This window comes from Caloenas nicobarica, chromosome 1, assembly GCF_036013445.1.
Source record: "Caloenas nicobarica isolate bCalNic1 chromosome 1, bCalNic1.hap1, whole genome shotgun sequence".
Classification (NCBI taxonomy): domain Eukaryota; kingdom Metazoa; phylum Chordata; class Aves; order Columbiformes; family Columbidae; genus Caloenas; species Caloenas nicobarica.
In genome coordinates, this window is record NC_088245.1 from 169,444,980 (window position 1) to 169,460,418 (window position 15,439).

The following is a 15,439-nucleotide window of genomic DNA, read 5'->3' on the forward strand; positions in this document are numbered from 1 at the left end:
TGACTCATTGTAACAGCTGTAGGGGTTTTTTGAGAGAAGATTGGCTCTTCTTTCATGTACTCTTGTGCTCTTTCCTCTCTTCAGAGATTTCTATTACAATATGCTAGTCCTTTTGGAAAAACATGATTTTTGGGACTCATTCCCTTCTTTCCTCCTGTCTCCCTAGTTTTTCTTAGCATTCTTCCACTTGTCTTATTTTCCCTTTCCCTTCAGAAAAATGATTGCTCACTGTATTGCAAAACTAACATTTCATGCAGCAGAATTTGTCAGTATTTGGGAAGACATAAAGAAACCGTATTACTCTTTCTTTTTTACGTCTGTTTTGCATTTGCACCCTTTCTATAAGGTAATCCACGTGCAGTCTGATCCCAGTTGATTGGTGATCTAGAGGTGCAAAATCACCTTCTGCTTCTTCTCTTTTATCCCATTAAATATGTTGGTATCAAAGCTCTCAGTTGTTTTCTGCAAGTATCCTGCTATCTAAGACTTAAGCACTCCGTATCTGAGAGCAAGAAGCAATTGCTTTCTCTCAAGGAGCATTAGTGGGAACTGAGCACAGCAGGTGTGGCATCTCCTCCTGCTTCACCTTTTGAGTGCAATGTGTCACATACTTATCAGTTTCAATTCATTTTAATTTTCCCATTGCAATGTCAAGGTTCTGTGTTTAGCAGCTTGAGTGGTAGTACTTGTCACTTCCAAGTTATAGCAGTCAGATGCAGGAGGGATGGTTTTCTTTGGGTAATATTTTAATTTTACAAAATAGAATATATTTTCTATTTGCTTATAACTGTACTGGTGAATGTGTTTTAATTGGTGGACTTCATTTAAAGTTGCTTTCAAGATACTGTCCTTACACATGACTCTTGTGTGTTGTACCACTTGTGGTAGTGTATTATATTACCTCTCAGCCTTCAGTGGAGTTGTGTAAAGGGTTACTTTGTACGTAAGTAATAATGAATTCTTCCCAGCACAGATCTAACTAAGAAAGATCATTAGATCCTTCACTAATTTGTTGATACATTATTTTCCAAAATATAATTTGAAATATTGCCTATTAGTACCTTGAGTTTCTGTTACAAATGTCTTCCTTGTTATTGTAAGTTACTACTTTATAGTTGTCATGTATAGTATATTTTTCTTCTGGCATTATTTTTCAAAATCTAGAAACTTTCTGTAATTTTTTTTATGCTTCTAGGAAGCATTACGACTTCAACAAGATGTGAGAAAAAAGAAGCAAGAAATCTTAGAGAAGCACATTGAAACACAAAAGGTAAAATGTTAGCATTAAAGTTTGTAATTCGGTTTAAAAATCTCAAATCAATTCTCTAAAATATTTCAGAATTTGTAAGCATGAGCTACAAAACTGACCTATAAAATAAGCATTTGCTTAGAATGGTATCGTTACATTATTTTAAGTTTAGAGTTTTAATCTAACTTGTCTTGTTAGTTCACTTAAGCTACAAGCTTGTGCAATTTTAGTTAAAATTTCCTAATTTGGGTGCCATATGCGTATGTTTTTTGGGAGAAGTAGAAGCGTGAGAGTTCTACTTGGCAAGAGCAGGAGAGATTAATGTAGAAAGGTGTGCTTGACTGCATTTAGGCTTAGGAGGAGAAAAAGGCCAAAATGTCATTTAAGTTGAATAAAAATTTTGAAATAATTTAACTATGTTGAGCATATTTGTCCAAATGAAATGGAGATATGAAATGCTCATTAGCAAATGAATTAGAGAATCAGACAAAAATTTTAATATAAGCTGTTAAAAGCCCTATATGTTGACTTTGAAGAGCACAGTAAAAGAAATACAATATTCTGTTTTTCCATTAGCTGTATTGAGTACTGGAAAACAGATCTCTAATAGTAGTTGTGAGGTAGAAAGATTTATTCTATATTTATTTTTTTTTTAATTGGACAGATGCTGATTTCAAAGCTGGAGAAGAATAAAGCCATGAAGTCAGAAGACAAAGCAGAAATCATGAAAACACTGGAAATTTTGACTAATAGCATTACCAAGTTAAAGGATGAATTAAAAGGTGTATCACCAGGAGGAGGGGCTCCTTTAAAAAGCATGAAAACTAAGACTCAGGTACTCAAGTTTTGGTCAGCTTTTTAATGAAATGAATTTACATGCTTTTGTCAGCAGAAAAAAATATGCAGCTACATCAGCAGTTTTTAGAAACATACTGGTTTAATTTCGAAGTTGTTTTTGAAGTGAGATTGGTTTTGCCTTCTTTTTAAAGGAGCATAATTAATTTTAAAACCATGCTGTCGTCTAAAAGGTTTATCCACGATTACACAGATATTACATCAAATCAAAAAAGCCCCAAAATCTCATGATTATTTCTGTTGCCTTATCTGATCTTTTGTGTATAGTCTATTGCTTTCTTAACTTTTTAATAGAAATAATGAAAATAGTATTTCTTCAAAAAGATTATCATTATGCAACACAGATATTGTCTGGTCAGGCTTAATGCACAAAAGAAACTGCTTCATGAAACTAGTCAACCACTGGTGCATAATTCTCTGGGTTTTTTTATGTCACTGAAATATTTCAATATTTTAATTAAGCCTTTTAGATTGAAGACCATACTGGTCAGTTTTCCTTTAATCTGTCTACCCATGTTTGGGTTGTACCTGTGATAGGAGTTCCCTTCTTTTGCTGTCATTCTGGTTAGTATTTGGCTAAAACCAGTTTCCTAACTGCTCAAATACACAATTATATTACATTTTTAAAATGCAGTATTTTGCTTTTTCTAGAAGTACATATTCCTAAGCAGGTTACAAGGAAATTAGGAATTCAGTGAGACTTTGAGAAATAACATTTTAAGAAATTAATGTGTTCTTTTAAATACATTACAAGATTTTCTTGCTTTGTCAAGTCAGGAAGTGCATACTAACAAAGGGGTAGATGTTTGTGCAGTGTATTTTCCAGTAGAAGACAAAAAGTCTTGTACTTGTCTTGCTGTTTTCATTCAGTTATTACATCTTCAGAATGCTTAGTCTTCTAATGTTGAGGATGGTGTTTTAAAAAGCTGGTGTAACATTACAACCCAGATTTACTTTGAATGAATCATTAGTTTTCAGTTTGAAACAGCATTTCTACTGCTTTATTTTACATAGAAATATAGGCATTTAAAGTAAGTGCAGTGTAAATTACAGTGATGTACAGTTTTGAAAAGAAATATCAAAAAGAAATACTGAAATGAGCTGTGTGTACTCACTGTAACTTCTTACATTGTTCATCAGTCAGGAAAAAGTTGAAGCAGTGTATTTTTATCCCCAAAATGGATATAAATTATAATTTCTGGAGGTCACTTTATACTCCTTAAAACAAATTTAGTTTCTTTGGAATACTCTACTGTGTTTTAGAGGGGGAACTAATGGTAATAGGAAAAAAAAAAAGATTCAGACATGGCTATAATAAGATCAAATTCCTCTTTTTTTTGGAGATGAGAGAAGATTTGGTTTTTGGTTTTTTTGGTTTTTTATTTAATGTTTTTGAAAGAGAGTAGATGTTGTTTGATAAGAAAATGTTTCTGAGAGGTTTGAATGAAGTTACCTACCTGTAGAGTGAATTTAAACTGTGAAAGTCCTAGAAACTGGCAATATTCTCCAAGCTGCATTTGATAAAACCTCATGTTTTTGAAAAATACTCTTCTACTGGTGGTGTACTGTGCTTCATAAATTTGAACAGGAAGAATAGTTTATAATCGTTTCAATCAAAGAATAATGGTTGGTTGTGGGTTTCATCACATGCAAGGGAAAGAATCCAGACCCATAGAAATAAAGAAGCAAGTTGCATCATGAAAACTTGGTAAATTCTTGACTAGAAAATAGTAAATGCAGCATTTTAACCAATGACAGTTATTTTATCCTGAGAGTGGTCCAGTACATTCTTAGAGTGGACAAGAAAATAGGCTGATAACACGAAGTTGCTCAAAAGGATTGGGGTTGACAATCTTTGGGGATTGTCCTGTTCCATCACCAGGCGCCGCTACGGAGAGTCTGGATATCCTCTTTACTAATCCACACTGGGAATTTAAACACATGAACGAGGTCTTGTCCCCCCACCACCTTCTCATCCTGGAGTCGAACCATCCCAACTCAGCCTCTGCTCATATAGTAGATGCTCCACTCCCTTAATGATCTTTGTGACCTTTCTCTGGACTCTCTCCACTGTATTTCTCTTGTGCTGGGGAGGCTGGAACTGGACACAGCACTCTGTATGTGGCCTCACCACTGCAGAGTAGAGGATCACCTCCCTCAGCCTGCTGGTGGTGTGCTTCCTAACGCAGCCCAGGAGGCTGTCAGCCTTCTTTGTCACAAGGACACATTCCTGGCTCATGTTCAGCTTCTTCTCTGCTACCAGGACACCCCAGGTCCTCTTCATTTGGGCAGCCCCCAACCTGTACTGTTGGCTGCGGTTATTCTTCCCCAGATGTAGGACTTGGCATTTCCCATTGTTGAAATGTAGGAGATTCCTCCTGCCCTGTTTCTCCAGCATGTCAAGATCTTTCTGAATGGAAATGCAACCAGCTAGTGTAGCAGCCACTTCTCCGAATTTTGTATTATCCACATACTTAAAGAGGGCCCACTCTGTGTTACCATCCAGATCACTAATGAAGATGTTAAACAGTTTTGACTGCTGGGATACACCAGTAGTGACTGGTCTTCAGCTGGGCTTCTGTCACTGATCAGAACCTTCGAACCTAGCAGTTCAGGCAGTTTTCAGTCAGTCTCACTATCTGTCTAGTCAGCACTTCACCGTTCTGGCTGTGAGGATGTTGTGTGTGGCAGTATTGAAAGCCTTACTGAAGTCAAGGTAAACAACTTCCACTACTCTGTTCTTGTCCACCAAGCCAGTCACCTCATTGTAGATGGCTGTTAAGGTCAAGCATGATTTCTCCTTTCCCAGATCACCTTCTTGTTCTTAGAATGCTGGGAAATGTTTTCCAAGATTATTTGCTACTTCATCCTCCCAGGGACTGTGGTGAGGCTGACCAGAATGTAGTTTCCCAGATTTCCTTGCCCTTCTTGAAGATCGGAGTGACATATGCTTTTTTTCAGGCCCAAAGAACCTCCCCCAAATGCCATGACCTTTCAAAGATAGTTGAGATTGGCTTTCCAATGACATCAACAAACTCCCTCAGTACTTACGTTTGCATCCTGTTGGGTTCCAGGTATCTGTGTATGTCCAATTTGTTTAAATGTTTCCTAACTTGATTTTCTTCTGACAAAGGTAAGGCTTGTTTACTCCAGGCTTTTCCACTGGTCTCAGGATCAGGAGTTGCCAAAGGCAAGTCTTACCAGTAAAGACTAAGGAACAGGAGGTATTGAGTGCCTCGACTGTTTCTGTGTCCTTTGTTGCCAGGTCCCCTTTTTCACATTCAGCAGTTTTCACATTTTAGTATTCCTCTTGCAGCTGATAGACCTGCAGAAGCCTTTCTTCTTATTCCTCACCTCCCTTCCCTTGCCAGATTCAATTCTAGATGGGCTTTGGCTTTCCAAACCAGTGCCTGCGTGCTCAGACAGTTTCTCTGTATTTCTTCTGTGATCTGACCCTGCTTCCATCTTTTGTACACGTTGTATTTGGATTTAAGTTCTGTTAGGTGCTGCTTGTTCATCCACGCAGGCCTCCTGCCACTTTTGCTTTATTTCCTGCGTGCTCTGGAACTTGGAGGATGTGATTCTTGAAAACCATCTTGCCTTTCCAGCAGATATCCAGGCCCAGGGTCTTCAAACAGGAGGCTTCTTCCAGTTGTCTAAAGAGGGCCTCCCCTACTTGTTTTACCTGATCAGGCAGTGTGCAGTACACGCCCACTGCAGCATCACCCGTGTTGCTCTGCCGTCTTGATTCTCACTCATAAACTTTCAACTGGCTCATAATCCGTCCACAGGCAGAGCTCCATGCATTCCTACTGCACCGTCACATAAAGGACAACTCCTGCTCCTCGCCATCCTGGCTTGTCCCTCTGTGAGAGACCGTATCTGTCCACTGCAGCGTTCCAGTCGTGTGAGTTTTCCTGCAGTGTTTCTGTAGTCTCAGTTAGATTGTAGCCCTGTAACTGCACACAGACATCTACTTCCTCTCCTTTTTTCACGTGTTGTGAGTATTAGTGTACAGGATCTTCAGAGAGGCACTGATTTCCCAGAAAATAAAGGAGATTTTCCCCTGTGATACTGTTCTGTAGGCCCTCCCTCATTTATGTGGATTGGTATATGTATGCTTGAGGTTGGTTCCCCTTCAACCCAGTTTTGTTGATCTTGAGATCTCTTCTGCCCAGATCACCCTTTGCTTGGCAACCTGGTTCACCACTTCCTTGTGCGATTGTTTTTTTTACTTAGCAGAGTGAGACAATATGCTAATTTGAATTACAGTTATAATGAAGTTAAATGAGCTGGTTTTCCATTTCCTTTGTAATATGAAAAGTGAAGAAATATTTTTTGCAAACCCACTTAATAATGGACAAAATATTCAAACTGTAGAAAAGTTGATTTTATTGATAGCTTTCCTCTCAGGGAGATTGTGCATAATGTGTGAGCACTGTTTTGTTAGTATTCGAAAAAGAGAAAACAATCAGTTCCATCTGACCTTTGTGAAAGTGGGAAATTAACATCCTTCAGTTAAAGTTTCCAACTTTGACAGTTTTCTGAAAGACTTTGCTCTAGGTTCTCCTACATTTTCTTAGCTTTGAAAACCTGGGCAGCTCAGAAGACCCTTGAAGATGAGGCCAATGTGACTGTGCCATTATCTTTACCTATTTTTGTCTTGTTCAGTTCATACAGATTACAAAATATGCTTCCTCCCTGAGTGTAGAAACCTTTGCTGCCTCTTGATGTATCTTGAAGGAAGTATTTTCTTCTTGAGACCTGGCACAGCTCTGTAAAAGAGAAGTCTTCATTAAGAACGCTAGAAATAAACCTCAAAAGTCTAGAGACTTTCTTTACGACACCAGTGTCACTGGCTGCTTTGTGAGTTCTAACTGCTGGTCATTATTAAACTTCAGAAGTGGTTGTTTTGCGATGTCATTATGTGTTGCAACACAGTGGGATTTGAGAGAAACAGTGTTTCCAATTTTGAAAGCGTTGAAAAACATTATACTGGAGATAATGGATTTTTTTCTGTGGTTGCTGTAGCTAATCAGAAAATGGGACTGAAAGGAGGTCAGATTGAAGTTGCCAGTTGAATAATCCAGCTTTTTTTCTTTTAAAGCTTCCAGGAAAACAAACAAACAAAAAAACCCCCTTCTTTATCATTCAGTGGTGATACTTGGTTTCCAACTGTCACAACTGCGAAACCTTCATCTCTTGACAACCAGCCTTTGAATACATTACATGCTGTGATTTTGAATCAACGGGTGTAAATATAAAACTGTTTCACAATCATCTATAATTTTATCCTTCATTTGTGATGTCACTGGAACATTAAAAAAAAAAATCTTCCAATTTGGAACAGAACTTCAAATAAAATTTTTATGGTCACATAAAGCCCTTTCCTGCACCTGTACCAGCACCTGCACGTCAGTGGTTGCAATGAGCATGTCTAAATTTGGGCTCAGTCACCTTTCAGTTTCATATCTATTTTGAATTTTCTAGTTGTTTCTAACAGGTTTTTTAACTATGTGCTGGAAGGCACCTCCGGGTGCATCAGAGACCAACCTTTTGTTAGCAGAGGTCTTTGTTAACTGTGTTTTTTCTACCATGGTCTGAACAGAACTACCATTTGTGCTTTTTCCATTATGAAATTGTGATAGATGCTTTTTCTCATTACTGATTGTAGATTTTTGTATTCATTCATAATTGTACTGCATTTTTTGTAGAATACTTTTTTATCATCACTACCGTATAATTTTGCATTTTCTGTCTTGTGTATCTCTAGTTTAGGAAAAATCCCATTGGCTTTGGCTGTGTGTTAGTCTAAAAGGTTTGACATCACCAAGCTCAGAAACATACTACTACACATGGAAGTTTCATTTTGCCAAGAGCCTCCTAAGCTTGTGTTTGGTTTTTTTTATGAAGGTGGAAACCTAGCATAGTAAGCAGTATACCTGCAAAGTTGCAGCTGTGATCTGAATTAATAAGCCACAACTTGGTTAAATTTAAAATTCCACTACAGCTTTTAGTTTTCAAATTCCTTTTTCTTAGAGTTTCCAGGGATCTATTTTTGAGGTAGAGGTGCTGCGGCAGATTTCTGCCTTCCCTGGAGGCAAACTTTAAGTCTCTGTGTATTTCTGAAATAGCTTCCTGATAGGAGCGTAGCAGTAGATTCTTGGGTTTTATTGGAAAATTGTTTCCTCAGTAGAGAACGTGAACTGTGCAACTAATAATTTACCATAACAATTTCTTAGATGCAGAAAGAGTTACTAGATACTGAACTGGATTTATACAAGAAGATGCAAGCTGGGGAAGAAGTTACTGAATTAAGACGAAAATATACAGAGCTACAGCTGGAAGTATGTTTGTCTCCTCTTTTGTAGCAATTACCTTTTAATCAAATGTTTTCATACATGTTTATTAGCTTATGTGTTGTATCATAAACTATTTTCTTTCAGAGTGCAATATTAAGTTGCATATACATGGAGGCATTTAGCAATATTTTTAAAAGTCAATTTCTGAATTCCACTGAGGTAGAGAAATAATATTGTCTCTAATTTTGATTGTTAATCTATTTAAATTCTGTAACTCTTAAAATGATGTGACATTCTATACATTTGTGGTAGTAGTAATTCCTTGACACTGTGGCATGTTTTTAAATTGTTGCCTGTAGGTGGTGTTATGTTTGATACAGAAGAGTTAGCAACATGCTGCTTGATCATTTATTCTTAGGTGTACTCTTAGTGAAATTAACCAAAAAGGCTGAAGCGCCAAAAGTAGTAGTATTGCAGCATTGATTTCCAGAAGAGGATTTACCAAAAGCGAATACAATGTTTCAAGAAGTGTTCAATGTATAGAACCACACTTTTTTCTTAATGTACTTGCTTTTAAAAAAATTCAGAAGGCTGTGCAAGATTCTTCCTATCTCTCTTATTTTGAGAAATTCTGAATGCTGTGGGTGTTATTCTGTGTTATATTGCACTGTCTTGCTTATATGATTGTGTAATATCTACTTAATTGCATGATAATCTTATCTCTTTTTACTGTTGAGCAGGCTGCTGTGTCGCTTAAATCCTTCTTGTCTTAATGAAGTTTGGTCATGTCTTATGTATAACTACATATGAACACAGTGCACATACGTACGGCTAAGTTGCATTAAAATCTTACTTTAAAAGGAAGTTGTTACACAGCTTTGGTAGTTGTGAAAATAGGTTTATTAATAAGCCAAGCCCAAGGTAACAAGCCTTGATTTTACTGTGAGAAAACCCAAACAGTATACAGTTTCATTGTTGAGTCGGCATAATCTGTAACTTTCTGGATTATTCATTTAACTATTTTTTTTTTTTAATGAAACAACAACAAAAAACCCTGCAATATTATCTTTACAAAAAAATAAAAAGTGAACCATATACTGTTATAAAATTATCTGAATAATTTCATCAATAAAGCCATAACAGATAGATCTCCTCGTGGGTCATATCACTGGCATGCACTTAAGTAGTCATATCACTGCTTGAGTTGTAAACACTGTAGGATATGTCAAAAACGTTCTGGTGATTTCATTTAACGTTTGATTCCTACATGAGATCTATTTGGATTTGAAAAGTTGTTTTTTTTTTTCTTGTGATAAACATTGTAATTAAATCCTTGAAAGTGCTTTTTTGAAACTTAAAATTAACTTTTGCAAATTGTTTTTCAAATGGCTGTCACAGATACTGTCATTGGCCTTTTGACTTTTCTTGGAGAGTTCATGCCAGTTCTTTAGAAAGGCTATACAGGTATTATGGGAATGGAAATTAGCGAGTACATAGAGCCAGATTTTTAGTGAGTACTTTGTCCTTGGAAGTGCTCGGTAGAGCCTCTGTTTCATACCTCACAATTCTGTGGCCAAAGTCTACTATGCTGCATTAGTTCTGGTCAGAATGAAAGTCTTGGCTGGACACTGAGAGACAAATTAAGAGATGGATAAAGAGACAAATTGAGTAGTTAGTCACCACATCAAGAAAATTTGTTAATGAAATTTCAAATGTTGTGCTGCAGTTCCTTTCTCCTATGAGGAATTATCCTCACAGATAAGGGCTCTTTTGCTATCTGCTTTTAATACCTGGTTCTTTCCTATTTCCATCCTATTTTTGATTTGTTAATAAGTAACAGTATTAGCTTTTTAATGTTATTAACGTGCTCGCCTTTTGTTATTTTAAGACCTGTAAGCTGCTCTTTCTGAGGCTTGTTTGGGGATGTGTTTGTAGGGAACATCAAAATATGCGTTTGTTAATTTTGTCTAAATATCTAGATTATGAATTTTAATATGTCAATATGTTATGTATAAACATCTTAGGCTGCCAAACGAGGGATTCTTTCTTCAGTTCGTGGTAGAGGGGTTCATGCAAGAGGTCGGGGTGCATCACGTAGCAGAGGTAGAGGAATACGAGGCCGGGGTAGAGGCAGAGGAGTTCCTGTGCATGCAGTTGTGGATCATCGACCTAGGGCATTAGAAATCTCTGCATTTACAGAAAGTGATAGAGAAGATCTTCTTCCTCATTTTGCGGTATGTGGCAATTTTTTTGTTCTTTGGATGACATTCTTCTTGTTTTCTCTTGATATAATTCATCTGGAAACATTATTTAGGAATGAACCTGTTCATGGAAAAGGAGGATACATCAGAAAAAGGTGTAACAAATTACACCATTGGTTCAACTAGTTAGAAAAGTAACCACATAGCATTTACAAGGCTTGTGGGGTTTTTTTTATTAAAAAGAAAGGAAATTGGGAATATAAAGCAATGACTTTTTTCAGCATATATGTAAAATGGTTACAAATTATTAGATATAGAAAGATAACTGAAAGGATGGTGAGAAAAAAGTCTGATTCACTGCCCAAACTTTCAGTGCCTAAAGTCTGTTTATCTTCACTGAAATGTGCTTAATGAAAATTTTCACTGAGGATTTTCAGTACCTTTGCCTGACTTTCTGAATTTAAGAATCAAGATGAGAATTGTGCAACCGTATGCAGATCTTGGCAGGACAGTCAAAGGTTTCTGTCTCTTCATCTGTTTTAGCTTAAGAAGTCAGATCTTTTTATACTTTTTTTCTGGTTTTGGTCTAAAAAATGATAAACTGACATTTTTTTAGCAAATTTTTATTTGCAAATATAATGAAGTAAGAAATCAGCATAAATTCATAAAAACCCTTATCCTCCATTATAATAAAAAGAAATTTGTTTATTTTGTAAAATGAGTGGTAGGAATATATAGTGGGGTAAATTGTGTGAATCTTCGTCTGTCGTCCCCCGTTGTTTTTTTCTTTCAATATTTAATTGCAGTCGTCTTCTGTGAAGGTAGAAGTCCAAGAGCCAGTAAGTCCGATAAATTCTACTCCAGTCAATGTACTTAATATTTCCTGTCTGGCAGCCATGCAAGTAGGCCAAAAAGAACCTGCTTCTCCTTTTTAAAACTTAAAAACCAAACCGAAACAGATAAACAAAAAAAAAAACCCAACCAACCAAAAAAACCCAAATGAACAAACAAAAAAAATGCTACTATTATACTATTTTTTTTAAGGTGTGTTTCCAGGAGCTATATATATATACACACACATACATAAATGTACGTATATATTTCATTCCCCTTAAATACACTGCATCATACCTATACAGAGGAACAAAAAGGGAACCATTATACCCATGAGGGGGACCAAATTACTTTCTGTAGAGATTAATGCCATACTGAATATTTCTGCATACCTACATATATGTATATGTGTGTGTATTTAAGGGGAACAAAAGTACTTTCTATAGAGATGCATGATGGACTGAACATTTGCTCAGTGACTTCACGAATTTCTGGTGTAAAACTAGGAACAGAACTTTAAAATGAAGCAATACCATCCACTTAGTCAACCACAGGGCATTTCTCAGCCCAGTTTCAATGATGAGTATAAGAAAAATCTTATTTTTAAGCTACAGCATTCTGTTGTGGTTTAGTCTGCTTTATGAGTCACCTTTCACGTTTTTGATTTCATTATGTATTTCTCTTACTGACTGCAAAGAATATAAAAATGAAGATGGAGAATCAGCCACTGTTAAAAGGTTGCTGTGTGGTGTCAGTTTATGGTCGTAACTTAGCGTTTTCTTATACTTCGGTTCTGTTGCAGGGAGAATTAAACTTACTAAATTTAACAAACAAAAATATTAACCAAAAACCCCCACCTTAGTAGTGTTTACGTATACAGTTCTATTCACAGTGTTAGTAGTGTAACACTGAGAAAAAATGTTAATTGTTTCATTTTACAGGTTGTGCATTTCCTGTTTTAAACTTGATCCAAATTGCATGGATTTGCACAGAGCTATATTTCTGTGATATGATCTCACAACTCTCTGCACATCAGAAGTGCGCTCCACCTGTACAGATCTGTTGGGCACTGCAGCTTACAGTGCTGGCAGCATTAAAGGTAGCAATACCATGAAGGCCATTACAGAAATAGATGGCTCAGGTTCTTAAGATGCTTAAATCAAATTTTGAAACTTTTTCTACCATCCCTGCTCTACCCCACAACTCTTTTTGTGAAAGAGTTTCCTAATAAACTAACTGAATCATCTCAAGATCCCTTTTTTCTGCTGAAGAGAGAAGTATTGAAGCAGAAGAATCTCTTTTTTTTGTCGTAATTTTGCTTCATACCTGTATGTTTACAATCAGGAGGTCCAGACACTACAGCACTTTTGTATTTTAGAAATGGATGTCAAAGTAACTATTCTTTGCAAAGACAAATACTCTGATTGGCATTAAGGGTGTGAAAGGTACACTGTTCTAATTTTATCTTATTTTTGAGGGCATTTGATTTAGGATAGCATTTTTAGAGGTTGAGAACGATTTCACTAAGCTTTTTTTTTATTTATTAAAAGCAATATGGTGAAATTGAAGATTGCCAGATAGATGACTCTTCTCTCCATGCGGTGATTACCTTTAAGACAAGAGCAGAAGCTGAAGCTGTGAGTATAGTCTTTGTTGAAAATACTCTGCACCATTGAACTTCTTTCTAGTTACAGTATACTTCTATATGTGATTAAATTTAATACTGCTAAGTATTTAAAAATATTTTAAAATAAGTCTGACACAAAAGTTTAATTCTAGATTAAATCTGTCAGAACAGCGTATTACTGAAATCCTTGGGAAATGAGGATGTTTATAGCAAATTCAAATGCAGGATATAAAAGAGAAATGAAGAGAAACACATGGGAATTGATAGCTGGTTGTCTTGGTTTATCTTTATTTAATTACTGGTTGTTTTCTACCTGAAGACTTGTTACCTTCACAGTCTTCCTGAAATTTCACTGGTATCCTGCAGAATGAGCCTGTGTATTTTGTTTGGGATCAGCTGGATTTACCTTTGCTTGAAAACCTGTGATAGTGTAAATGTGATTTGATGGGATTTGCTTTTTTTCTTCCTCCCTTTTTTTTCCCCTTTTTTTTAGCATATTTCTTAGAATTTTAGGAAATTACGGAAGTGTAGAATTATAGAAGTAACTTTTAAAGACTAAAATCCAGAGTTAAGGTATGTTGTAATTGAGCATCCTTATATGTGGATCATTAGGACTTTATACATTTGGCTCAGCAGGACTCCTGCCTTATTCAGTCCATGGTGTAGGTACCATATGGATCTGTGCAAAATAACAAACACAGTTGTTCTGCAGATGATTTTGTTTTCTCTAAAATCCTTGCATCACTTTTGGGAAGGAGTAAACTGAAAATAATAGGGACTCCTGAAAGAATGGATTCATATTTACAGTATGGTTGTATGGAAAGATTTTGTTTTATATTTATATTTTGCACAAAGTTTCTGGTTTTGCACAAAGTTAATCTTGTGGAGTTTACTTGAACATAGTTTTCATACCTGGCCAGACTCTTTTGTATGCTTTATTTTGAGACACCAGTAACCTAAGTGACAGAAATACTAATATTTACAATGCAAAATAAGCCGATGGGGACAATAGTTTTAAGCGCTTACAGTATCATTGATGGTTGTTACGTATTTTAAGAAACAATTTGATGCACATGCCAAAGGTGTTTTATGGAAGCATAGAAATTTTGTTTATGAAACTCTTAGATGTAGCAATGATGAGCACTAACTCTATGGAGATTTGTAACTGTTCTGTAAAAAAAAAAGAAGTATAATTAACATACGTAGTATGTACTAACAGATAGTGAAAAACAATACTGTACAACTGTATTGAAGGAACGCAGTTCAACAGTGAACAAAAGTTCGGTGGAGAATAAGAAATATCTGCTGGCAGATGAAAGCTGTCATAATTCATATACTCAGAAATTGACTGAAATAAGATTGAAATTTTAATTTGGGTGCTTCCTGACATCGGGCACTTCATTTTGCAGCTTCATATTCTTTGATGTTGTTTACATAAGAAATATTCTAAGTATTGAGAGAAACTTCTGCTTCCCTGAAAAGAAAAACAGTTCACCTAGAACAATAATTGTTTTTTATGGACTGTCCAAATAAAGTCTTTCGTTTTCCCAGGTGCAGTATGATTCACAACAAGGATCTTGACAGTATCTTACTGCAGATACTTGTTTATCAGCAAAATACAGTTTTTACTGTTATAACTGGTTTTGCCTAAAAATTGGCATGGAGAATCTTTTCAGCCTTAGCTAAATTTCTACACCTAAAAAGCAGGGAATGGTACTATTTTGGAACCAAACATAGAAGTGTAGAGATAGGAAGCACCTGAAAAAGAAAGTTGTGTAGAGAATGAAAAAAGATGTGGCAGCAGGAGAAGGGAGATGTGTTTGGTGGAAAGGTTGAAGTCAACATTATGTGCTTGGGTTTTTGTTCTTTTTTTTTTTTTCCTTTTTTATGATGCATTTCACTGCATTTGGAAAGCAGTATGTTTTTCCTTGATCACTCTCAAATAGGTAGAGTTTTCAACCTGTATTCAAGGTGAAGTTCAGAATATGCTCTGGAAAGTGGGGATGTTTTAGCTGGGTCAGAATTTGTGATTGATGTATGAAGTGTCCACATTGTAGTTATCATTAAAAGTTTTAATTGTCAAATGACTTTATGTCTAATTGCATCTTCATTTTTAAATTGAAATCTTATGAAAACTGTGTTTGATCCAATATAGTAAAATCCGTATTTTCCTTATTTCCTTTTTCTTATATATTAAATGTATTTCCACTGGAATTTCTGTGTTTACTACTAAAGCAGACTTTAAGGCTGGCAATTGGAGAAGTTGTTGAAGGTAGTCATTAAAAACCTCTGTTGAGGCCAATTGTGAGGTAAATGCAGCTAATATTTTACCTTCTTAAATGAAAATAGGCCTAGGCTTTATGACCATATA

General features: G+C 35.9%; 1 protein-coding gene across 5 annotated transcripts in view; it reads left to right on the top strand.

Moving 5' to 3' along the window:
- Window positions 1–15,439, top strand: part of RBM26 (RNA binding motif protein 26) — a 57,584-nt gene that overhangs the window by 35,518 nt on the left and 6,627 nt on the right. For all 5 annotated transcript variants that reach the window (XM_065638242.1, XM_065638274.1, XM_065638258.1 and 2 more), the window contains 5 exons: window positions 1,196–1,270; window positions 1,914–2,084; window positions 8,347–8,451; window positions 10,431–10,640; window positions 12,992–13,078. In XM_065638242.1, coding sequence (XP_065494314.1) covers window positions 1,196–1,270; window positions 1,914–2,084; window positions 8,347–8,451; window positions 10,431–10,640; window positions 12,992–13,078 — 648 coding nt within the window. The remainder of the gene's footprint in view (window positions 1–1,195; window positions 1,271–1,913; window positions 2,085–8,346; window positions 8,452–10,430; window positions 10,641–12,991; window positions 13,079–15,439) is intronic.